At 53.0% G+C, this 26,580-nt stretch overlaps 1 protein-coding gene across 1 annotated transcript in view; it reads left to right on the forward strand.

The window, feature by feature from the left end:
• diaph2 (diaphanous-related formin 2) overlaps positions 1-26,580 on the forward strand; it is a 446,422-nt gene that overhangs the window by 87,082 nt on the left and 332,760 nt on the right. Inside the window, 1 exon segment of the mRNA XM_064329326.1 lies at positions 24,704-24,843. Within this exon segment, the coding sequence (XP_064185396.1) occupies positions 24,704-24,843 (140 nt within the window).

Here is a 26,580-nt window from a genome sequence, read left to right on the forward strand (position 1 = left end):
AGAGGATTAAAAGGCCTCGCCACCAAACTGACACGTGTCCTGGCGCTGACAGCTATAAGAGGCTGGTAGCCGTGGAAACTCGTCCCTGACAGCTGTACATGACAGGAGAGAGCCGAATGGAACAAACACTCTCAAACATTACCTGGATCATGCTAATGGGATTTTGCATAAACTGCTTGTCAGCAAAGATATGAATTGATCCTCTCTCTCTTCCCCCCCCCTCTGTGGACCCGGTGAAGGCGTGGGGTAATTTTCCGTTGAAAGCGCCTGAGAATTTTCCCCAGAAAAGGGTGATATCTGGCATTATCGGGAGAGAGGGGACTTGTTTAATAATGGATGCAAATAGCAGAGGGCCCATCGATTGAGATGTGGATTTGATAGGACTGCGGAAGGGGTGGGTGGGCGGAAGGGGGGGGGGGGGCTGCTGTAAACTTTAATGTTTACGGGTGTGCATCATGGCTCTGTGCTCTCACAAACATGGGCAGAAATGGATTTAATTTGGACATATTTTTAAAAATGCATTAAAGGCACACACACACACACACACACGCAGTTTGTTGTCCGCTGACATAGGCTGTGACTTGGACGGAGGGCATCATTTCGGCTGTCTGCTTCCACAGTGCTGCTGGAAACCCAGCTGTGTTGCTCGGTCAGGGTGCCGCTATTTAAGAAGCGCTATCTGGAAAGACCATCTGAAGAGGGCCAAATGGAAGTGCTGCTCTCTCCCCAGAGTGAAAGCCCTGCTGCCGCCCAGACCTCCAGCCTGATCCGCTTTCCCCTTACACACGTCCCACATATTCGTTTTTAAGGCATGGTCCATTCAGCCAGAACTGTGCCAATGCTGCAATTATGAATCTTTATTTATTTTTAAATGTTTTATTAAACCTTTATTTAACCAGGTTAGTCTCGTTGAGATAAGAAATCTCTTTTTCAAGGGAGACCTGGCCAAGAAAGCAGCAGTCGATTACAGACACAACAAAATTTCAACATTCAACATACTATAAGAGCAGACAAACAGCAACGTTCAAAGTTTCACAATCTGGTTACACATGGGTAGTCTGTAGTGCAACTAAGGGTCAAAACAATATATAAATATATAAACAAATATCCCCCCCCCCCCCCCCCGTCAAGGCCCTCCTAATTAAAAGCCCTTTTTTTGGGGGGGCGGTCTGTCTCGGAGACGGAACTAAGCCAGAGCTTAATTCTGGAAGAGCTCGTTTAACAGCTCCTGTCTTCCCGTGTTCTGACGGTGCGATTTGCATCTCGCGTGCAGAATATTCAGATCTGAACTTCAGTGGGAAGCTCTGGGAGATGGTTGTCAGTTAGGCCTGGGTGGCTGTTCCTGCGCTGCTCTGTTCGTTAGGGACTCCGGGCACTTTGGTGGGCTCACCTGGGGAACCCCGCCTGTCGCTATGTTGGCACAGCGCCGTTGCCATGGGAAACGTAAGTTATTATGAGCTGCGATCGGGGGGGTGTTCCTGGAAATTTTCACCCGGTTCGCTTCAAAAATGAGGATTCGGAAGCAGGTCTCGCCAGCCGAAGAAGCGGGGGGTTGTGTCTCATAAAGGAGTTTTTTTGTTGTGTTTGGGGGGGAAGTGAAATATCAGCCCTTTTTTTCTTTTTCCTCTCTGAACCTGCCGCACGGTTGATGAGAGCCCGGCGCCGCGGTGGGCAGCCCCTGGTGCAGGAGAGGCATATGCCTGGCTGTCTGTGCGTGGGCTGCGCGCTCCATGTTTTATTGAATAGTCGCTTGAATGTATTTAAATGTGATAAATCTCAAGCCCACTCACCGGCTTCCGCTTCACCTGGAATGGTCTACTGAGCGCGTGCGTGCGTGCGGGCGGGGCGCGGTTTGCCGCAACGCTTGCCTTGTCGGTTGGGTGATGCCACGCTCGCCTCGCCGCGGCTACGCTAACGTCGCTCCTCTGAGTAAAAGGATACTCTTCGGGCCTTTGAGCTCAGGTGATTTACTCAGGGGGAATCTGTGCCCACTGGGGACGCGTTCTCTCCGTCTCTGGCACAGTGGCTCTCATCTTTCTGCATGTTAATCACCACGCATCGCTTCATTTCGCACGCCGACCGCGCCACCATAACATCATCCAGGAAATAATTCAAAGGAAATGTCATCCTTTTTTGGTGGTGTAAACCGGGGAACAAGGGAACTTAGTTTTTTTATTCATTCTCCCCCCCCCCCCTATGTCTTAAGATGTGTGTCTTTTTTAATCTCACAACTTCTGTATGCAGAATGTGTCTTTTGCGTCTGTTTATGGACTGAATTTGTATGCGCGTATCTTAAACCAGCTGCTGTATAAAAATTATACTGCAGCTCAGTGTGTGTGTGTGTGTGTAAGTGTGTGAGAACATCTTTTTTTTTGTGGGCTGTGGTTTTTACAGAAGGAAGTGAAGCATTGGATTTTATTGCGGGTCAAACAGTACATTAAACCAGGTGATATAATGACAGTGAATTTACTAGGTCTGACTGTTGTGTGTGTGTGTGTGTGCGGTTTAATTAGGATTGGTCTATGTGGGCTTTCTTTGAAAGAATGAACATCTACCTTCTTGTGTGAAAGATGAACTAACAGCACATTACTTTTATCCCGTTAATGTCGGCTGTGTAATATACTAAGTGAAATATTGCTGTGTGGGGAAGACTAGACCTGAAGCCAGACTGTAAGGTGGAGCTCTTGTTTCTGTACCCTTTTCCAGATGGATGACCTTAATTGCTTCAGTAAACGTCTGGCTTTATAAATTATGAAAAATATTAAACATAATTTATGTGAGTCACCACGGATAGGGGAAGCTGCCAAACAAATAATTAATGTAGTATAATTTCATGTAAAATAAGGCAATTATGATCAGCGCTCAGTTTCCAAAATGAGACTAACACGATTGGCACTTAAAGGCGGAAATAAAATGCCTGTGTTATTTATGAGCTGAGTAAAAAACAAGGCAGCTAAAATCAAATTGGAGACGATTCTCGCAAATCTTTTTTTCAATTTTTATTTATTTACCGAAGGCTGCTTGAAACGGTAAGCATGACTGTTCACACAATTACGAAATAATGACTATGCACAAGTCTCAAATTGATACACTTGGAGCATCTTTTTTTTGCCGATGATCCCTGGTGATGCACTGACTGCAGAACAATCAGCTTTTCCCGGGTTTTGGCTGTCTGCTGGAGGAGGGAGAGGGTCAGATTCCTGGCTGAGCAGACACGGTGCGGAATGCCCGATTGTGCATTATTCAAGCGTATCGTATAAAAAAAAGTGCATTAAAACGTGCAGCGGGACACGGAGAATGCGAATTTTTTGACCAGGTGGGTGTTCCCCTTTAAGAGCTGCAAATTAAATGTTAATGAAACCTATGAATAGCTTATGTATGTTGTGAATACCAACCAGCCCCTTGAACGAGACGGGGCCACACACACACACACACACACACACACGCGTGCGTGCGTGTGTGAGCGGAGGACGAGTCCGCACACTGGATTCTCTGTGCGAGGGGGAGAGACGCTCTGCATAGAAATGGTGATTATTAGTCTCTGGTGGAACGTGAAAGCTCCAGTTCCCCTCATCTCTCCGTCATGAATAAAGGAGGGTAGTAAACAGGAACACTTCCCATCTGTCCCTACGCCTGCCTCCCCCCCCCCCCCCCAACCCCGCCTTCCTCCCTCGCCCCCCCCCCCCCCACCCCAGGCAGCGAACCCAGCCCATGTTACCGCAACATATCCACGCCTCGTGTTTGCCGATGCAGGCACGGGCAAGTCTTCACTGCTGCCGCACTCGGGTGGAATGATAAATATCAGCAGCGCTGACTTGTTAACCTCCCGATAATGAAAAAAGGTGGCGAGAAGCTGTTTCTGATGTACACAATACCGCGCTTGTGGGGGGGGGGGGTGGCGGGGTGGGGGGTGGCGAGGGGGGGGACAAATCATTACTCTGGGCCAGTGGGAGGAGTCGGCCGCTCGCCTCTGTCACGCCGGCGCCCGATTTTGCTGAATGACCTGTTGATTAGCGAGCGGCGGACGAGGGGGGGGCTGGCGGTTGATTGGGCGAGGGCCTACAGGACTGAGAGCGGGTTGCCAGGTGACTGCGGCCATGGAGAGCTCGGAGGATCAGATGTATAACATCATCAGCTGAAACACCCCCCCCCCTCGCGGCCGTGTCAAAGAGAGAAGGACGCGGGGGGGCTTTTTTAATATTTGTGGTTATCGATCGGGCCTGTAATGTAATTTCGCCCGTCCAGCTTCCTCTTTGCAAATATTGGGGGCAAAGAGGCGAGCGGCGCCCGCCGTAAATCCTCTTTCTTCCTCGTCAGTTTATTTTCTCTGGACCCTGCGTGCCGCTGGGCGTCGGCCCGCTGGGCGTCGGCCCGGGGCAGTAAAGTCCTCCGGCTGACGGGGTTTTACGGGCGGGAACAGGCAGCCTCTCCTCATTCACTGCGCCCCTGCCAGGGTCCGAGCAGCCGAAAACCAGCCCGTACAGAAACGCCGTAAAACCCCCTCGCCTGACCGGGGGGGGAATTTACACACCTAATTTCCTAATAAAATTATAAATCTCCGGCACTCCCCTGGCTGGTGGCACTCTGAGCGATCTTCACCCGCTCGTCATTTTTCACCTGGGGCACCCTGCTTTTTTTTCGATGCGGGCGGAACCCGGGGCGTTGAGTTACGAGGCCGGGAGCCCGGCGGGACGATGAGCGCTTTTGATGGAACGCCGGGCCCCTTCACGCGCGCGGCGCCATCGAGCGAGGAGTTCCCGTCCCCACGCGGCGGCGGCGGCGGCGGCGAGGCCTGCAGGACCTCCCTGTGAAAAAAAAACACAAAAACAAAAATAAAAATAAAACCCCACGCGAGGTGAGCCGTGTTTCGCGGCACGGTGATCTGTAAAGAGAACAGAGAGCAAAACAGGCGCGCTGTTCGTTGGGCGCTCGCAGACGTGTGCGGAGAGCAGCGGGGGCTTAATAATTGATCTGAGCTTGAATATTTCAGGGGCTGGTTTGTGGAGCCGGCGCCCGCGTGCTCCTGTTGCAGGGCGTGCGTCCCCGCTGCAGAAACGCTGAGGCAGCTCTTCTTTCCCCGGGCCTCGCCGGGGAGCGCTGCCAGCGCGTTCGGAGCGCGTTTGGAGCGCGTGGGCGTACGCGCGCGCGTGCGTGCATGTGTGGTCGCGTGCGTGTGTGCGTGTGGTCGCGTGCGTGTGTGCGTGTGGTCGCGTGCGTGCGTGTGTGCGTGTGGTCGCGTGCGTGTGTGTGTGTGGTCGCGTGCGCGTTCTCACCGACAGTGAGGTGCGGTGGGCGGGAATGCGCAGGGAGTATCATTCTCTCTAATAAAGAGCCGTCCTCCTCTCCTGTTCGGCGCGTCCGCGTCGTTTTGCCTGCTCATTGTTACCGAATCTCGCCACCGTCTGGGGGGGGGGGCCCATCTGTCCGCCCGCCCGCCCCCCAGGCAGAGGCTGTGAATGAACTTTCCGGAGACGCCGTCTCCGCTGATCCCCCCCATGGCGTCCGCCCAACGCCATAGACTGGTGTGAAGAAAAAGGCCCTATGAACCCAAGCGCCATCGAATGACCTCTGTGCCCCCGTTAAATCTTAATTCCCGTTCTGGTGCTGCGCTCGCGCCCGTCCTGTTACTCGCCCGCCCCGTTTCCAGAGCGCGCTCGTTCGAGCCTGCCGCAGAGGGCAGGGCCGTTGGGCGAGGACGGCGGGTCCGAGGGGCGCGGCGAGCCCGCACGTTAGCTGCAGCGTGCGGCGCGTTCAGAGCTCCGCGCGTCCTGCAGCGCTCGCCTCGCCGCCCGCGGGTCCCCTCGTCCGGTCTCCTCAGACGTGTCTCTGAGCGGGGGCCGCTCATATCTGGGTTCTCCCCTCTGGACTGGACGGTCACGTGGGTGACTCACTCTGACGGGGCCCTGTGGTCAGGCAGGTCACGGAAAACCTGGCACGTGGAAGTTTTTTTTTTTTTTTTGAGAGCGGCTTTTTTTGAGGGAGCAGCAGACACTCCACAGAGCCGGTTTTTATTTTTGTGATGTTTTCATAAATCTGCCCACCAGGGAGAAGGACTGAAGCACAGGTGCGACGCGCGCGCGCGCAGACGTTTATGCTAATTTAGCGATAGGGTGTTTCACTTTACCGTCGCGTGGCCCGCTCCTCTGGAGAACGCGTTTGAGGGATACAGCCCGTCTCTGCGCGTAATTAGCTCACCTCCATTAAACGATGCCTCGTCTGAAACTTCTCCGTTTAACTGCTTTTGAGGATGAGTGTTAATGTTTTTTTAAAGTTTTTTTTTTTACTGCCTTAGAGGGGTTTCTTTTCAGTGAGAACAAGACTGTGAAATATGCTGCAATCTCATCCCTGTCCTGCTAATATCCTGCTTTAGCTGTGGCAATTAAAAACAGTCCGGGAGAACGGTTTTAGCTCATCTCAAAGTCTGTTTGAAAGGTACACCTTGTTTACAGTCCTTTGAAGAAGTCTGTCTCATAGCCTCTCTGTTTTTGAGCTCTCCGTCGTTTTTCTGGGAGCTCAGTCATTTCTCGCTTCAGTGCTGTGCATTAAAATCCCTAAACCATAGAACTTTCCCACTTTTATCCTCTCTCCTTTGCTCTCCCTCCCCCCATTTGGAATACAGTAGAGCGTAGACTGCTAATTCCCCAAATCTGCATTTTTTAAAGGCTGACATCGGTCACCCTGTCACTAGAATCTGTTGAAAGGTGGGAGGGGGTGAATCGACCAATGAGATGAGCCGTGTGCTGGACGTGTCATTACTGACTGTCTCCCCCCTGGGCCTGGCGCATCACCACGGAGGTTAAGCCACTTTGGCTGCTTGGTGCCAGTTGGCACGGCGACCGTCTCTTGGGAACGGGGACCCGCCCGGTCTCCCGAGACCCTTGGCGACCGTCTCTCAGGAGACCGCCAAAGGTGGGAGCAGGCGGTCGACACACGACAGGCGGATACCAGGCGCGTCAGGAGAAGACACGGACCAGGAGGAGCGGGGGTAGGCTAGCGTACGACAGCAGCTTATAGCACAGCTAACGTTCAGCCCTGCTAGCGTTCAGCCCTGCTAGAGTTTAGCACAGCTAGAGTTTAGCACAGCTAGCGTTTAGCGCAGCTAGCATTCAGCCCAGCTAGAGTTCAGCCCTGCTAGCGTTTAGCACAGCTAGAGTTTAGCACAGCTCGCGTTTAGCGCAGCTAGCGTTCAGCCCAGCTAGAGTTCAGCCCTGCTAGCGTTTAGCACTGCTAGTGTTTAGCGCAGCTAGCATTCAGCACAGCTCGCGTTCAGCCCAGCTAGAGTTCAGCCCTGCTAGCGTTTAGCACTGCTAGTGTTCAGCGCAGCCGGAATAAGTGAGCTGCATCTCTGCTTATTTCAGTCGAGGTGAGGGTGGGCAGCCGGGCCGGGCGCCAGGCCCGAGCCTGTTTGATGAATGCCTCTATCCGCTGGCCTTACGTGCCGAATTTCTCTGCCTGGCCGGTACAGCGGCGGGCCTGACGTTATCTCACCCAGGTAGCGCGTACGCTAGGTTCAGCGCACGCGACTCATCCAGGGAGCCTTCCTCGGGGGGGGGGGGGGGGGTTGGGGGGTGGCAGTGACGGAAAGGTCACACCTGCCACTTCTGGAGACGGGGGCAGAGGAGCCTGGAGAAGCCCCGCGCGGCTGTCCCGCCCCCGCCAGAACCCCTGCCACTCTCCGTCACCGCCTGAGTCACGGGCTCTTTATTTCAGTCGCCCCGCACTCACCCCCTGACAAGTGACAAGCCCGGACGGGCGGAGTGGCCTGTTCCCTTCACCGCGCGCTCTTACACTGCATTCTCCTGTGTCACACGCCGCTGACAAATTATTTAATAACACCGCTTCCTTTTTTGACACATTAATCTGAGACGTCGCGGCCACGCGTTAATATATATATTTTACGCAGCGTTGTACAACCCTACATGCCATAGTCCCGCTTAGAAGAGGTTCTTGTGAAGAATGTTTTTGTGATTTTATGTTATGGTATTGTTCACGTTTCACAAATGGAACACTTTAGGAAATTGAGAAACAAATACAGAAACAAAAAAAAAAAAATCAATGTTGCACTTTAACAGTGTTGTTGTTTAATCAGTCATGGCCCCCGTGCCAGAGACTTTCAGGATGGGGGTGTGTCGCCACAGTACTACACTGCCAACGCTCTTCTTTGCTCCCCCTTTGGGCTTCACAGCTTCCAGCACACAGCTTATTCTTTTTTTTTAAAATGGTGACACTGTTTTTTTTGGGTGTGGGTGGGGGGGGGGGGTGCAACTACAAACGGTGAATTCTCTGAACTAATTCCTCTGCCCTACTTGCTGGTTTCGCCAGTGGTTTCGAGACTACCCCCCCCCCCCCGCCCTTCACTGTTGCCTGGTGTGTCCACCCTCCCCCCTCTGCAGGGGGGTCCCAGGGCAGCGCCCGCGTCCCAGCGTCGGCAGGCCGTCGGCGGTTTCGCCCGCGTCGCCGCTGCGGAGACGAGTCTCCATTCAACAGGCTAATTAATCTTGCTTTGTGGAGGTGCCCCGTGCCAGCCCAGCGCCAGCCCCAGCGCGGGGCGGGCTGCTGACGCGGGCGTTCTCCAGGCCCGGGCATTCATTCACGGGCAGTTAGAGATCTCCGCATCTCTTATTGGGTGGGACCGGGCGCGGGGCTGGTGATGAATAGGTGTTTCTACTGCTATTGAATGGACACGGCCCCCGAGATGGAGCCGGTTTAATGGTGCGGATATTAGAAGAAACGGCTTTTGTTTTCCAGAAGATCTCCGGCTGAATGGGTCCAATAACAACTGATTAGAGGAAGGCGAGGGCCTCTTCCCTTCCCTCGTTGTTTTCGGGCCCTTTTGGTCTATTGTCATCATCGGGGGGTGGGGGAATGGGGGGGGTTGTATTTAGCATGCGGGGGAGGTAAAAAAACGAAAACGAGGGACAAACAAGCCTGGCGTATGAACAGCAGCCGAAGCTCGGCCCGTTGCCAGGGCCGGGGATAATAGCGCGGGAACGCCGCGGGTCCTTCTGGTGCGAGCCGGGGCTGATGGGTATTCGGTGGCGTTATTTGGTGCCGACGGGGCCGCGCGGCGGCGGTAGAGACGTGCGCCCGCACGCGGGATTTCGGAGCGAGCGCTCTTGACGGGACGGGACCGGGAGCAGCGGCGTTACCCAGGCCCCCCGAGGGCCCCTCCGCCGTCATTAATCACGGGACCCCGTCACTTCACCAGGGGAGCAAATCTACTCAGGGGCCGCCTAATAGGGACCTAACGCTGTTAGTGTCTAATCTGAGCAAGCCGCGACGCTTAACTTCTGCCACGCCTCCGAACGCCCGGCACGCGCTGCGCGGGGGTGTCGAGACGGCGCGCTGTCATCTGGAGAGCGAGGTTGTTTGGGGGGCCAGCGTGCAGCGCTTGTGTCCGATTGACCCGCGATTTGTGTAACGGAACCTAAAACGCTTTTTAACGTCCTGGGACGGAACAGCGTGTTCAGCCCGTCCAGACTCGGAGCCTCAGCCTCACGCTCGCCTGACTTACCAGCGCTGATGTCGGACAGACTCGGAGAACGGCCAGGCGGAGAAAGTCCACTTTTTTTTTTCCTTCTCCCCCCGATTCAAAGTTCACGTTCAGCCCTGTGTCCTAAGGGAAGGGTTACATTCGTAAGGAGGAGGAGAGAGAAACGGAGAGAGAGAGAAACAGAGAGAGGGAGAGAGAGCGAGCGAGCGACTAACCAGCAGCACACAAAAAAACCACATCAGAAGAACTGTTCATTTATTTACTGGGAATTGGGCCGAGCTGCAGGTCCTCGGCACACAGGCGGCCAGAGCCTTTTGTCTTCTCCCGGGCCTCCCCCCGGCCCCCCCCCCGGGCCTCCCCCCGGCCCGCGGCTGCGAAGGCGGAGGTGGAGAGACGGAGCGCGAGCTCATTAGGCCCGCGCGGCGCAATCAGCGGCGCGGAGGCTGCGGGTGTAGCTCAAACCAGCTCCGCCGCGCGCTCCCCTTCCCGCCGGGCCGGCCGCCGACGCCCGACGGATATCCATCGCATGCAGATTTCAGGTGTGCGCGCGTGTACCCCGCCCCCCCCCCCTTTTAAAAACCGGACTCCGCTCCCCTTCGCCCGCGAGCTTTAATATTGAACGCGCGAGGCGCTGGGAGGACGGATCCGGGCGAGCGCGCGGGGAGAGAGAGGCAGCGAGCGGCGGGTCCTGGCTGAACCGGCTCGCCTCGCAAATTGATCAGTGAGGGATAACAGGAGAGAGCATCATTACGGGGGGGTGAGTGACAGCTCGGACGAGGGGAGATGATCCGCCCGTGAAAAAAAAAGCTGGAGGCTCGGGCTCGAGCGGGAGCCCGCCCGCCCGCCCGCCCGCCCGCCCGCCCGCGAGCGGCTGAGGTCTGCCTCCGCACTCCATCGCGGCGTTTTGATTAAAAGTGACTGCCGTCTTTTCACCTGCAGCGGGGCTCGGGCCGCCCCTCGGCTGATAAAACCAGCCATCGCTTCCCGGGCTTGTCAGAACCGGCGCCTTGCAGCGTATTGAATCATATTCACACAAGGGCGGCAGTTGGGGCGCCGCAGAACGAGAGATTGCTTTGTAATGCTGCAATACTCGATAGCTTTTCGATTCCGCTGCAGAGCAAGGTCAGGAACAGAAGCGAACGGCCGGTCCTGTGCGCTTTATTTATTTTTTTTCCCAATTGTCCGTCGTAAGCCAACGGACACCGTTCTCCGGCCTCTTTGGACGCTTTCACAGGCCGTCTGAAGGGCATCAGACGCAAGGCTTCTCTGAGCCAGCGGCGCCGCTCCTGACAACTTCACTGACGGCCCTGGAAACAAATTAACTACGGCAATGTGGGCCCGTATCGCAGCCGCTCGATAAGCACAAGACGGCCAGTTAGAAATAGAAATTTGACAATGCAGCCTTAAATATTTACTGCATTCTCTACGCAGCGCTACAAACGTACAGTACGGGAAACAAAAACATGATCTTATTTGGTCAATTATGTACAACGAACTGCTCAGCTGGGCAATTAAACATTATTTCCAATTGAAATGGGAAAATTGTTTTCTTTCCATGCATAACAACAAAAAAAATTTGTCATATTTAATTGGTTTGCCCTCCGAAATAGCTCAGAAACCTTGTCTTTTATGTAATTTGCATCTATGCACTGTGATGTTGCACAACGTTGACCTCTTGCTTCCTTAGACCCTGCTCGCTCAGTTGGAACCAGAAGGTTCAAGGTTCTAGTCCCAGATTGGGGATTACTGTTGTGCCCTCGGGCTCGGCACTTGAACTCAATCGCTCCTGCAGATATCCAGTTCTATAAGAGATTAGTGACTCAGTCCCCCCGTCCACCCACATCAAGTCTAATTAACTAGAAACAAAATGCTTTGCGCAAGATGCACATGACGGACTAAAACTTACTACAAGTAGCCAACACATTTCATTTACTTTGTCCTTCTTCCCAGAAACCTGAAATGGATTAAAAAAAAAAAAAAAAAAACAAGGCAGTTTTTGTAAAGACCAGGGATGATCCGCGTTTTTCCTTCATTGATTCTGTATCGTATCCTGTTTCTCCCCCTGGCGATCAATATTAATCTACAAGTAGGAAATTGTTCCGTCTCCACGCGGGCGCTGGGAGCCTCGGTTAATCATTTTGCGGCTGGAGTGGGGGTGCGGAGCGGGAGGCGCGGGCGGGCGGCCGGGAGGGGGGGGGGGGGTGTTGCTGGGCGGTACCCGGCTGCTGCTCGTTGGAGATCCAGCGTCCTGTAGGCTTCCACTCCTAGCCTAGCGTAGCGCACCTGACTCTGTGGATTAGCGGCTCACGAGATCTCTAGCTGCCGAGCGAGGCTGTGCTTTGTTAGGGCTGGAGCGAAAACCTACGGGCCGGTAGATCCTACAGGAGCAGGGTTGGTTCCCGCTGCTGTGGAGGCAGCAGGACCGGGCGAAGCGAGAGGGCCTGTGCCTTTAATCCCCCTTTCCTTTAGCGTAGCCGCGGAGGTACGCTGCCTGGCGCGGGTTGGGATCCTGACACAGATCGCCTGCGTTGGGATTGGGTGCCGAGGGAAGGAGCTCTGTGCCTGACTGTGTCTGTGACTGATTCCCTGCCTGCTCCCCCGACACCTCGCGGCTTCACAGGCACCGCGGCGCGGGAAGGTCGTCATCCTCCGCCAACTGACAGCTGTCCCTCTTGTTTAGCATTGATTGGCTCTTAAGTGGAGAAGGTTCATTGTGGATGCGCGGGAAGGCCGGGCCACGCTATTAACCTGGACAAGATTGAGAGACGCCTCGAGATTCTGAAATGAGGCTGTTCTCAAACATGCCCTGCTCGCTTGCAGGGGCTTCTTTGTCTTTTCTTTTGTGTGTTTGCGTGTGCGTGCGTGTGTGCGTGTGCATGCCTGTGTGTGTGTTTGTGTTTGTGTGTGTGTGTGTGTGTGTGTGTGTGGTGTTTAAAAATAAGTGAAGCCCTTTCATATTGTGTGTTTCTGCGAGTCTGTCTGTTTGTCTGCCTGTCTGTTTACCTCTCTGTCTGTCTGTTTGTCCGTCCGTCCGTTTGTCTGTGTGTGATGGTATGTTCTCTCAGCTTCAGGCTTCCCGTTATGTTAGACGGGTAAATCTGTGGTTCAAGGCCCGGGTCCTGCCCTAAAACAGCAGGAGCGGCTCTCGGTAACAGGGACTTGTTTCCAAGATGTCTGCAGCCTTCAAGCCCAGCCCTTTAAAGGGCCTGTCGGGGGAGGAAAAGGATATATAATTGGCATAAAAATGTCCATGTCATCAGCTTGAGGCTTGTTTAAAAATGGGGGAAAAAAAATCACAAATACACAGCCGAACTTTCTGGCACTTGTGAATGAGTGAAATAGAGGAAAGCTCCGTCTGTTTCCTCCTGCCCTTGAAGTTCACCGTTAAAATGGGCATTGTGGGTTGGGAAAGATAACACTCTGACTTCTTCTTTTAAATTGTCAGGTGAAAACTCAAAGATTATTTTGGTCCGAAAGCCTTTTTTTTTTTTTTTTTCTCCCTACCAACATTTCAAAGTTTCAAAGTTTACAAATATATCAGGGTTTTTTCCCCCGGTGGCTGTTTGTGCTGTGTTTCATATATACACTTTCTCATTACTGTTGTGTGTTGGGTACCACGACTTCAGCCTAGGAGCAGCCCAACCTGCATTATTGACCAGCGGATAAGGGTACATTGCAGTTTTGAGTGTGTGTGTTCGGGTCGTGTTGACTCCTCACATTTATTATTTCTTTCCAAAGGAAACTTCTTTTCTCTTGTTTGTGATGAAGCTCCAGTGCTGCAGTACATGTGTACGTCTTCTCTCTGCGCCTGCATTTAACATGGAGGCTGTTTGCACTGAGTGGGAAGGATAGGCTTTTCATTTTATTATGACTTCGGTCATTGTGTTTGCCTCATTTTACCAGTGCAGGCTGTTAGCCGAGTGTTTTATTTGCCTCGCTGTGTTTCTGCTAATACAATGCCATGCTCCGAGCCCAGGCCATTATTTGGACAGCTCTGTATTGTTAGCGGTACCCTGAAGTGGCGGCAGTGCCAATCCAGCACCGGTGCCCAAGCCGAACGCAGCGGAGACGTATTTGATTGCGCGTTGTGACATCACTCAAACTGAAAGCCCTTGTACTGTGCGCACTTTACTCCTGAAAAGAACAAAATAAAAAGAAAATAATATACACACACACACACACATTTTGAAGAAAAATAAAACAGGTGCAGAAGTGTGTTTAATTCTTCTCCCGTGCATATCTTGAGACCTCTCCATGTTTATTGCACTGATACCATTTGAAAATTAGTCTTTGATGTGCAAATATTTTATTAATATATTAATTTGCCGTGCCTATTGAGGCGGTCTTCATCTCCGGCATTTTATTTTATTTATCAGTAAGAAGCCTCAAGTTGTTTGGAACAGGTTGGCTTTGCCCTCTTATCTTTCCATGAATTTCAGAGTTGCTGTGAGAGGTGCTTGGGTTTCCGTGGCTGAAATTATGTTTTATTGATATTTTCATATATCTGGATCAAACGTATCAGCCGCCCACTTCTGAATCCATTTTGCTGGGAAGCCTGAGATCTTCCTTCTCTTAACCCCCTCCCCTGCACTTCCAGTAATTAGTGGAGAGTTTAATTGCCTGTGATTTAACTTTGACAAGTCTCTCACACTCAGAGTCTAAAGCTCCGGAATTTACCGCACATGTCAAGAAAAGGTCATTCTGGCGGAATCCTGAGGTTCTTTTTTTTTTTGGCAGTGGCCGTTACCGTTGGGTGACGACGTCGGTCTCCACCCTCCAGGGAGCGTGTGTAGGGGCTGAGTGCTTCCAGAACGTTCTTCAGTCACCTAGCATGACCTTGCTAACTCCACTATGGCGCATGGTGTGCTTGGCGGAGTCGTTCAGGGCTGGATGCAGGGGTTCATCTATTCCCCGCTCAGCGGGGGGTAGGGGGTGGGGACGTGCGGCTTCGTATTAATTAGAGGTGGGGGGGGGGGGCGGGGCAGCAAGCCCCTTCCAGACAGGGGGGAGGGCGTCTTGTCAGCTAGCCTCCTCCAGACACGCCGGAGGGCACCTCGTCAGCTACCCCCCTTCAGACACAGGGGAGGGGTCAGCTTGCCCCCTTCCAGACTTGCAGGACAGCACCTCGTCAGCCAGGCCCCCTCCGGACACGGGGGGGGGACGGCGCGGCACGTCAGGGTCGCCCGAGGGTTAAAGAGATTTCTGCAGACGTGAGGTCACCTGGCGGGACCGTCTTCTCCCAGAGGTCCCAGGTACCTCCAGGAGGTAGAGACGCTTGCCCTCGCTGCTTGACGAGGGGCCTTCACAGAGCAGCTCGGGAGCTCCTGCAATCAAGGTTGATGCCACCGGGGATGTGGGCTCCTGAGTTCCGCCATATGCGGGGCTGAGTTCGGGGGCCAGGGGGTCGACGTTTAATGTCACTTCGTCTTCTCCGCAAAGTCAAGTTTGACGCGACTTTGGTTTCCGCCAGGCCCTCCGTGGCCGTACCGTCTGACGGCTGAAGTACGTGTTTTAGAGCCGCTTTTAAAAGCCTTTTTTTTAATACCAATCTCCTCCCTAACGAGAGACTCATTCCCTCGGATGCGTTTAAAGAAGCCCTGCTTAACAGCAGCCATTACGCGGCTTAACACTTGCGTTCTGTTTACTTATTAACACCTGCGAGGCCTCGGTCACGTATACCCAGGTCATTAACGGGATCTAAAAAAACAATATATAATCTTTATTTCAATTCCAAACAATATGAAGAGTGTGTCTGTGTGGTTAATGGTTGCCTTTTTACCTCCGCTGCATTGCATTTGACAATGAGAGTGTCATTTATTTTTTGTGATAAAAATGTGATTTATACAAATCCTCTGTAATGAAGGCACGGGGCCATAAATCTTGTTTATCTGTGAAAAATTGAAATGAAACAAGGTTTCCGTGCAGTAGGTTATTGATATTTATTGTTTCGAGCTGACATTCTGAATTATTTTTCATCCTTCTCTAATTGTGTTACCATATAGGCAAAAAGACATAAAGCAAATGCAGATGATGGACAACAAATAGAAAATGCAAAACGAGACCCGAATTCTCACTGATTTAGTCCCTGCTTATGAAACACATCTCTCAAGGCTCCCAGTTTGCAGTAGCTGTTGTGAGAGAGTCACTCGGCATTGGAAAAGATACAGTTGTCATGCATAAGTGTAAAGATTGTCAAAAGATGTACCGAAACAGCTTTGCGGAGCATCTGCCATTTTGAGTTTCGCTAAATAGCATTGCTTTTGCCCAAAAACAAGCTGTGTTTTGGTTACTCATAGCAGATCAGTGACTTAACCAAGCAAGAAACAAGATGTTGAGTTCCGGCTGGGTTCTGTGGATGAGACATTGTGTGCCTCGTAGGGCCACATGGATATGCCTGTTTATAAAACCTAAGGAAGATATACTGTTCAGACATGTTAGTATGTTAGCAGATTATTTACACACTAAACTGATGCATCAGTGGCATTTATGTGTACAAATGGCCAGTAATATGTTGTCAGTGTTGTGTATGGTGATGTGGTGTGTGAATACAGTGTACTAAGTGGTCGTAAAAGTGGCATGCAATTTAGTTAAATGCAAATAAATATAATCCAATTCGTATCCCTCTACTGGAACATTTGAATTCTGTATGAATACATAAGGGAATGGATGGATGGATGTTTGGCAACTGAAATGACCGGATGATCTTTTGTTTCTTTTCTCTATCTTTTTTCTGTGCTTGGCAGTGTCCGTACTTCTCTCTTGGAAAAGTGCAAAACGTTTATGAAACTCAGTGGATCCTTCCCTCGCCGGGGTTTTGGCCTTCGAAAAACAAGTTTATGAAAAAATAAAGCGCTGACGTGTCGGAAATGCTGTTCATCCGCACCCTCTGCTGCTGTTCCCCCCCCCCCCCATTCAGTATGTCAGGGCACCGCAACGCCCTGGCCGCACTGCTCCGGCATTACCAGCGGGGGCAGCGTAAGCGTTTTCGTCTCGGCGCCTCCCGGCCTTTTAAAAGTAGTTTTTGCGCGATTAGCTTTTCTTTGCCAGGCGTTATGGAGCGTATTTGCGTTGGAATGAAGGGGGAAATCTTTTAAGACCGTAATCATCTCTGCTCGGATGCAGGCTGTCTGCCTCTCTTTCCTGGGGACCTGTTTAATCAACATCAAACCCCGGCTCTGTTTGAAGTCTTCTGATGGCTTGGCCGGGCCCCAGAAACTCATGTTTCCCCCCAAAATTAAAAAAAAAAATGAGAATTTGTTTCTCACACAGCCCTTTGTTTTATGCTCTTTGTTGTCGAATGACCTGTCCGTGCGGTGTGAGCCTCGGTCCTGTGTTTGTTTTGAGAGAGCTCATGGAAGGTTACTGCAATGTGGGCAGCAGACAAAATTCACATTTCAAGTCCATTCTATTTAAATTCAGTGAGCTCAGGGGAAGAATTCAAATTCTCAACTGATGAATTTAAAAAACGGCTGTCGTGTTCTATGAGCGTTTGGATTTGACTGGACTGAAGCGGAATTGACGCCCTTACCCAGTCGCGCAGTTTCGGGATGCCAGTTATGCCAGGGTAACACGCGGCGCTTGAGGGGTGCGTTGGGGGCACAGCAGAGACGTTAAGCGGCGGATGGGGACCCCAGGCTGGGGGCCGCCCTGCTCTCGAAAGCGCTTTTGGGAAGTGGGAAGGAGCAGCTGATGTAATTAGTATCAGCGGCGGTATTGTCGCCGCCTCGGCATCTGTGAGAGCCAGGCGTTCTGCCCCCCCTCCTCCCCCCCCAGGCCTGACAGCAGTCCTCTTCGGGGACACAGCTCTTTTAGAACAGGAACGGAGGGGGGGGGGGGGAGACAGAATGTTGTCATCCTTCCTGGTGGAGAATAATCAGAGTAACATGGAGGACAGCTCCCTGAGCACACAGGATGTCTTATCTGCAGGCAGCAGGGAGTGTCCTTTCCGCTTCCTGTGGGGTCTCATCGTCCAGGCAACCGGCATCTCAGGCGACCCCTGTCTCAGCTGGCCTTTCACACCGGGACCTGTGCACCAAACTTAGAATTACAGCAGATCAACGCGTGTGCGTGTGTGTGTGTGTGCGTGTGCATGCATGCGTGCGTGTGTGTGTGTGTGTGTGTGTGTCTCTGTGTGTGTAGCATATATGTATGTCTGTGCACCTGCGTGAGGTCTGTGCATGCTTACTGTACTGTATGTGTATCATTTCCAAAGAAATGCTCCCCTCTGTACTGACTGTCATTCAACCTCTAATGAACAGGAAATTAGCGAATAAAAGATTTCAGCCACTTGGCTTTGATACTGCTTGATGTGCACTAATTGCCAAGATTGTATCTGTGTTATTTTTCAAAAGATCAGTAGGGCGCTCTGGTAATTTTCATTAATCACATACAGAGAAGAGCTAATTAAAATTTTCATTATTCCTCATCTTTTTGCCCCCCCCAACCCCCCCTCCCCACCCCAAATCATTTGGCATTTATTTAGGGAGCAGAATCTTAATATGATTTATTCTGTTATTACATAAGAAAACAAAGCATCACCATTTTAAAGTAATTTTGCTGCCGTGATGGGTCCTTGCTCCTCCCCTCGTCTTCTCTCGTTAACTTTTCCTCATTTCGGTTATTGTTCTTGATTTGTTTAACGAAAGCACTGCACATTGATATCGGCCCTGTAAATATCTGTAAGGCAGGCAGTGGTAATGATGATTGCGCCTCTGATTATTATTTATTGTAATCATTCCTTTTCGCTACAAAGGTCGCGGAACAGAAAAAAAGGAAAAGAAAGAAACAAATAGACGTGTTGATGGCGCGCTCCAGCTGATCTGATTAGGCAGACTAAGATGGCGCGCGCTCGGAGGACCGCGTGATGCAGCTGCGTCATTCCCGCGACCCGGCCTCGCGCCCGAGCGCATTGCTCTGCCAGCGCGTGCAGCGCTATCGCCCCGCTATTACTCCCTCCCCGAGCGCTGGAGGGGTGCAGCGCTATCGCCCCGCAAGTACTCCCTCCCGAGCGCTGGAGGGGTGCAGCGCTATCGCCCCGCTATTACTCCCTCCCCGAGCGCTGGAGGGGTGCAGCGCTATCGCCCTGCAAGTACTCCCTCCCGAGCGCTGGAGGGTGCAGCGCTACGCCCGCAATTACTCCCTCCCGAGCGCTGAGGGGTGCAGCGCTAACGCCCTGTCATTACTCCCTCCCCGAGCGCTGAAGGGGTGCAGCGCTAACGCCCTGTCATTACTCCCTCCCCGAGCGCTGGAGGTGTGCAGCGCTATCGCCCCGCAAGTACTCCCTCCCCGAGCGCTGAGGGTGCAGCGCTACGCCTGTCATTACTCCCTCCCGAGCGCTGAAGGGTGCAGCGCTACGCCCTGTCATTACTCCCTCCCCGAGCGCTGGAGGGGTGCAGCGCTACCGCCCCGCAATTACTCCCTCCCCGAGCGCTGAAGGGGTGCAGCGCTAACGCCCTGTCATTACTCCCTCCCCGAGCGCTGAAGGGGTGCAGCGCTAACGCCCTGTCATTACTCCCTCCCCGAGCGCTGGAGGTGTGCAGCGCTATCGCCCCGCAAGTACTCCCTCCCCGAGCGCTGAAGGGGTGCAGCGCTAACGCCCTGTCAGTACTCCCTCCCCGAGCGCTGAAGGGGTGCAGCGCTAAGCCCTGTCTTACTCCCTCCCGAGCGCTGGGTGTGCAGCGCTATCGCCCCGCAAGTACTCCTCCCGAGCCTGAGGGTGCAGGCTAACGCCTGTATTACTCCCTCCCGAGCGCTGGAGGGGTGCAGCGCTATCGCCCCGCTATTACTCCCTCCCCGAGCGCTGGAGGGGTGCAGCGCTATCGCCCTGCAAGTACTCCCTCCCCGAGCGCTGGAGGGGTGTGAGCGGGCGAGCGGTGTTCAGGCGAACGCTCTTTGGGCGAGCGGTGTTGGGGCCAGCGCTGTTTGGGCGAGCAGTGTGTGGGTGAGCAGTGTGTGGGTGAGCAGTGTGTGGGTGAGTGGCGTTCAGGCGAGCGGTGTGGACCGAAGCCTCTGAATAACGCATCCATCGACGCTCCTCAGCCGGAACGGGAGCCGGTGCCGCGCTGTGCGGCTCGTTATCGTCTCGCTAAAGGCGTGGCTGACGTGTGTTTGCCAGCCCCCCCCCCCAGCCCCCCCGTCCCCCTTCGCACCCTCGTTCCGGGGCCAGAGCTGCACAGGAAGCGATCAGGAAACAGAAACAGGAACAGGAACAGGCCTCCTGCCGCCTCTCCCAAAGCTGGATCCTCAGCCCCGCTAATGAAATGGCTCCCGGTAGCAGGCTTCCTCTGACAGGAAATACGGTTATGGCCGACTCGGCGACCGTCTTTCAGGGCGGCCGCCTGCCGTTCGCTCGCGTTCCGTCTCTCTCCGGAGCGATGTCCGTCTCCGTCTGGCGGCGTACCCGTTTACCCACGATTCCCGGCACCTGTGGCCGAAGCCGCAGCGTTGGGGGAACATGGCGGACGCGGGCGCGGGCGCGGCTAGCGGTTAGCGCAGTGTGGCCTGATGTCGGTCCCCCGTCCCGCAGGATTGATCCGACCAGGGGTCATTAAGCAGCGTATTACCGGCTGTGTCTCTGGTTTCCAGAGCCAAAGGTCACTTAATACCGAAACCAGACCCCCCCGCTGGTGTCCCGCCGCGAGTGGTCAGCCTCGCGGGAGCCACGGGCCAGATAAAGACCCCGCTGCAATTTTCTCTCCGCGATTCATTATTTAAGATGTCAGATATGGAGTCGGGGAGCCGGAGCAGGTATTATTTTCAGAAGGATGGCGCTTCGATAGAGATAGCACCTGTCCATTCAGGATTGTTCATTTTGTGCTTTCCTCTGTCAGTCTAATTGGAAAAAAGTGGGGGGGGGGAAGCACCTTGCATGACAGTAACAAATGAAGGGCCAATAGCAGACACATTAGAGATCAGAGCGCACAGGCAGTGCTGCTGGAGGAGGGAGCGGGAAGGCAATAAAAGCCCGGTCTCCTGTTGGCAGACATTTTGTACCCAGTGTGTCAGAAAAAAAGAGGAGAAAGACCAACATTTCAAAACGAATGAATGGAAAGATGGCGTCCTGCCCTGGAGAAGAGGGGTTTGTGGGGTTGGGGAAATGAGTAGAGCTAAATTTACTGTAATATGTAGTTTTGTTTCTTTGACAGACTAACATGCACATATGCACATATGTGCCACCATGATGCTCTTTGGCAGTTTACAAAACTCACGCTTCCAGTAAACTGAATTTGAGTTCAGTCTACATGAAAGGTAAAAGCATCAAAAGTGAAAACCTATATAAAACATAAAAAATCAACCTAACCAAAGATTTAAACAGGTTTACATCGTATCTGTTGCAGTTAACTGCTCTGTTTAGTTCTTTCTCCAGATATCTGTTTTCTTGTTGACGGAAGCCAGTTAATGCAAATTCTTCAGAGAGCAGCAATTTGTTTCCAACTTTTAAACACAATTTTCTTTTGTCAAACAGTGTGCAAACCAAACGAGATTGACACAAAGGAGGCTGCCAGTTGTACAGCCCACGTGTGTTTGCAACGTCTTGTTAGAAAGAGACAGTGACTGCAGCGAAGGTGAAACGCATTGTGAGGGAGACGGGGAGGGGTCGGTTGTGCCGACCTGTGTATTTTTAGCAGGAGGCAAAGTGTGATGGACCACAGAGGGCTGTAGAGGTCTGTGGAGTCCGACTAAGAGGCAGGGGGAAATCCCACATGTTCGGTTGAACAGGTAAGAGAAGGACCAGCTTCCCGCTGGTTCCTCGGAGAGACTCGCAGATCAGCAAAAACAGGACGAGCTCAGCCTGTGCCAGATTTGCAATGGGCCATAAAAGTGAATTCATGCAGGAAATGGCAGAAACCGGAGGACGGCCCGATTATACTGAAAAAAAAATCTAATATTGGGTGAAAATCAAGTTACAAACGTTAAAAAAGAGAAAGGAATGAGTAATATTCTCTCTAATGTTTATCTTGATCTTGTGCTGTCTTCACGGATCACCGTGTCTCTAAACTGCACTTACAGAGTCGGTTTCCCCTCATTTAGGTCTGAGGTGAAGAAATGATCTGATTTGTTAGAAGGTGAGCACATCGGCCAATCGTTGTTCTGGTCCAATCACTTCCGCTCAGCTGGCCGTTCAGGCTAATGTATCCAAATTTCTCATCCTGTGCTCGTTGGGCTTGGATTGAGAAGGAAGTCCTTCTCAGATAGAAAACTATTGGTCAGAGCTCATGTCCGACGACATTTCCGGCGAGTTTTCTGTAGTTAGGGGTGGTGGGGGGCTGATTTCCCATTCCTTTGAGTGGACGGGGTCAGACACCACCTTCCACAGTGCAAACCTTCTAGTTCCTGGTCCTTTCCGGATCTTTCTGTCTGGGCTCACTCCACCCATTACCCAGCTTTGGATGGAGCAGGTGGAGCACCCTCTGTGCCGACAGCCCAGGGTTGGTCTTGGGAGGTCTTGGGAGAAGGGAAACACGGTGCCGAAAATGTTGAACTCGATTTTAAAAAATCAGGCATATGCTGCGTATTCATAATTCATTAGCTCCCTAACACGCGTCGCCGGGCTATCTCGGAAGCGGCAGCCGTGTGAGCAGATAGGGAGAGACAGTTGTCCATTTCGTTTCTGCTCCAACGTCTACGACAGTCACAACATATGCTGAAATCAATATCATCCCCCACAGTCGGTGAAAATGCAGGAAATGGCTTTGCAGGCTGGCCTCTGGTCCAAACACGTAGCTTACATGCAGTTCCCCCGCTTTCAAGTATTTCCTTTCATTTTGCTGATATCTAATATGTTTTTGAACACAACCACTTTGCTTTTTGCATAATAAATAAATGTAGTTTTGTTTGGAGTTATTTGCGACGTACAGGCTGTGGGTTCATCTGAACGGTACATGTATTACAAATAGGATGTTTACGTGGCAAATGCTTCTATGTTGAGGTGAATTTAAATGGGATAATCTACCATGCACATGGAATATCCACATGTACAGGGCTGTTGCAATCACTGGAAATTCTCATATTTTAAAATATTAAAATATCCCAACAAATATTGGGGGAAATTGGCGTTCTTTGCGACTGTGGACATAGCTTGTGAGAATTGGATTTTGCTGGAGTGTTCGCGCCTCTTCATCTCCGGTTAGCTTTTTCGCTTCAGTGCGATGCCGAATTGTTCTTTCGTTTTTTCGGTTCCTTTCCCGGCGATGCTTGAGAGGGACGGGCCCCGCCCAGCCGGGGAAAGACTTGCCCGTTAACCCTCGAAGCGCCTTCCCTCGGCCGAGCGGGTGGGTGCCGGGGCAGGCTGCGGAAAGGATCACATTAAAGCAAGTCTATCACAGTCAAGGGATTTCTGATACGGCTCATACAGTCCTCCTGCGCCCCCCCTGCGCCCCCCTCCCCCCCATCCCCCACCCCCCCCCCCCACCCCATGTTTATATGCCTACCTTACTCTGCTTCTCCTTGTAAGTGGGTTACTTTGACAACCGGGCCGAGCGATACCAAACTTTGTTTGGCAGGTTGTTTTTCTCAGAAAAGGCGGGAAAAAGAAGGAAAAAAAAAAACAAAACAGAAAATACAAGAACACCTGTGAAAATGGATTTAGATACCGCTGCAGCACGACGTTCACACAATAACAACAACAACAAAAAAAACGAAAAGCCCTGAAATACAAGAATAGGTATTAGACGCAGTCGCCTGTAATGCGAGCTCTTACCGTGGGGGAGAGAGGGAGAGAGGGAGAGAGGAGTGAGGTGGATTGACAGACTTCGCCGCTTCCTCCCTTTGTCTCCACTTCTGTGGCTGTGAGACGCCTTTCCCGGCGCGCGGTAGCTGCGTACAGTTTGGACTTGGCAGGTAACAGAAATTGATTTCTGCAGACAGGGAGCTGTGGCTAGATTAATGCGAGCTTATTTTCAGAGATGCTGCGGAGTGGGGGGGGGGGGAAGGAGGGGAGGGGAGGGAGCAGTTCTTGGTTATCCTTCAGTATAGCTTGTGCCAATTTAGAGAGCCAAGCTTCCTTCCTTCCCCCACAAACCCCCCATTTGACCAAAAGCCATACTCCTTGTTTATTTTCGATGCGAAAAATTAGCATTCCGTAAAACCTTTGGATGTCTGAGACGCGCTCGCTGTGCGGGCTTTAAGCATAGGCTGCCAAGACCGTGCCAGTCGTGGACTGGCAGGCTGACGTGACCTCTGCCTGGAGGAGTGAGTACGCAGGAATGTGTGGAGTGTGTGTGTGTTTACACTGCTCGGGGGCCCGCGAGCTGGCAGTGGAGCCCACCGAATCCCCGTCTGTGCGGGAGACCCCCTGAGGCCTGGCCCTCCTCCTGGCTCCGCCCGCGTAGCCAAGGAAACAGCAGGTGTGGAGAACGCTCGCCTGTCCTCCTTCCCCTCACCTGAACCTCACATTAGGACAGGACGGAGCAGGAGTCTGGCTCACTGTACGAGCGGCACCTTCGAGATCCTGTTTCTCTCTTCTTCCTGCGTAGAAACAGAAAAAGAAAAATGTAAAAAAAAGTTCTGTGTTTATTTAAAAACACTGGGTGAATTCGGTGAAATGACTGGTGGTTGTGTTTTTTGGTTGCTGCAGGGGTTTTATTTTGTGGTATTTATTTTTAATGCAGAGTGGTTTGTGCGCGCGGGGGGTGATTGGGGGGGGGGGGGGAGGGGGCAGCTGGGGGAAACTGGGCCGTGGGTAATGACGGGGAAAAGAGCCGTGTCCCCGGCAGCACCGGCAATCGCTCTCACCTGCAGGGCGTCAGCCGTGGCGGGGAACCGCCGCACCTGATACACGCTCCGCCTGATACGCGCTCCGCCTGAAATCCGGGCGGCAGGTGTTCCCCCCCTCCTCCTCCTCCTCCTCCTCCCCTTCTCCCCCTTTCTCCCCCCCTCCCCACCGCCTCGGCGGTTTGAGCCCAACGCTGCGGCGTATAAGACTGCGGCTCCCCTCGCCGGTCTCATTACCGCCGCGTTAATGGGGGGCGGCGGTTAGCTGCGCAGCGCGCGGAGCGTGGAAACGCGTTACCGCCGGGGCTGCTGGGAGCCGAGATGCTGCGAGCGGTCGGGGGGGGGCCTGCGGGTGCACCGGTCCCCTCAGCTCAAGTACTGACCCCCCCGCTCCCGCCCGCGCGCTTGCCTGGTCTGTGTGTGAGATGGTGAGATGCAGACGCCGCTGCGGGACTCTGATTCTGATTGGCCGGCCGCTCTGTGTGTGTGTGTTTGCAGGGAGGCCTGAGGAACAGCAAGCACGAGAGCACGCTGTCCTCGCAGGAGTACGTGCACGAGCTGCGCTCCGGCATCGCCGACGACAAGCTGCTCAACTGCCTCGAGTCGCTGCGCGTGTCCCTCACCAGCAACCCCGTCAGGTGAGCCGCTCCCCGACCCCGCCCCTCTGCCTGTCAGTCAGCCTGCCCTGCCCCGCCCCTGCTCCTCCCCCTCAGTTAAAAAAAAAAAAAACACGTCCACTGCTTCACACAGGGGAAAGGACAGGGGTCTACTGCAGTCAGCCCAGTTGGAGGTCTCTCCCATTATATTATGGGACTTTATTTTACATTACTCACATTAATTACAGGACTTACACAGCTCATTTTTACACAGTATCCATTTATACAGCTGTAAATACACAGAAACGGTACCTTACTCAAGGGTACAGCAGTAGTGTCCAACCTGGGAATCGAACCTGCAGCCTTTATACTACAATATAAGCCCATAACCGTTACACCACACTGCCACCCCTCCTCTTGCGTCCATTCCTTCCTTCCTGACAGACAGAACGTCTCCTGAAGACCTGTCGTTCTCCCAGAACCCACCGCTCACCTGGCCTTGCTGCTGACCCCGCCCGTCCCTTTGATCCCGCTCCCCCCAGATCGCTCAAAAAAAGGCCGCTTTGCCTCTCCCCTCGCCCTCCCTTTCACACTTTTATCCGGTCTGATCACAGCTAACGTCCTGCTTAAAACGATTTTTGAATGTTCCTCAGTTGTGCACTCATTCCTGGCTGGCTTTGATAGCCCCTTTCATTCAGTCATAATTAGGCTGAGCTGCGGTTGGAGTTTTGTCCCCCCCCCCCCCCCCCACCCTCCACCTTTGCGAGGATGTCCGTTCCTCTTCTTTTTTTTCGCAGACGGGATCTTCAGCTTTAATTTGGTCCCAGCAGCGCAGAGGAACCCCTCGGTGACAGCAGACCCTCTCAATTATTTAGCAGCGCGCTGTCGGAGAGATGTTCCTTAATGCGAATCGATGAGCGCTGCATATAAAGTGGTCATCAGATGAGTGGCGGATATTCTTTTAAGTCCGCCTCGTTGCTGAGAGGGGACCAGCGGGAACCCCCCGACGGACCGGTTATTTGATCCGGTGGATAACGGCCCCCGTTACTCCTGCGTCCTGGCGGCCCGCGGAAGCCGCGTAATAGGCTCCGGCGTAGCTCTCGCCCCAAAGTTCGCCACCGCCGCCTCACCGAAGGAACAAACGCGTTCGGCGCGGCTAAAACTAAAAATAGTTACTGAGAACGGCCCCGCCTTCACGGGTGAGCTCCGTCGAAAAGACGAGCGGAGAAGAATGAAAGACAACAACAACGAAACTTCACGTTCACGCGTACCTTTTCCTTTCGCTAAATGCTATAAAAATATTAACGGAAGTGAGCGCCGGTTAATGATGCAGAGTGTAGCCACACAAGCAGCCTGGAGGCGCTCTCTGGAGCTGGCGTGTAGCGCTAATTAAGCTGCGCGGCGCCGCTCGCTTGCGTCAGATCCGCCGGATCGGGGAGGAGCGGGTCGCGGGACCGGCCTCCGCTGCTGTCTGCTCATTTGATAGTTCGCTAATTACTGAAAATGAGACTAAATAGCATTTTTATTAGAAAGGAAAAGAAAAAAACAGCCCAGGCTCGCTCCTCTGGTGACTGACGAGGCCCACAAAGTTCGGCCCTCGCGGCGCTAACAAAGCACGTTAGCGCTTCTTGGCTGAGAAAGGGTAGCGGGAGCCGAGGGGCGGGGGGGGGGGGAGGCTAGGAGGACGACCCTCTGGGTGTTTTTTTTTTTTGGAAGAGCTGAACCCCTGACCGGGCGAGTGTTGGCTCTGCCCCCGGCGGGGGTTTGGGTCCTCCCACG

The sequence above is a fragment of the Anguilla rostrata genome, chromosome 3 (genome assembly GCF_018555375.3).
Source record: "Anguilla rostrata isolate EN2019 chromosome 3, ASM1855537v3, whole genome shotgun sequence".
Classification (NCBI taxonomy): Eukaryota; Metazoa; Chordata; class Actinopteri; order Anguilliformes; family Anguillidae; genus Anguilla; species Anguilla rostrata.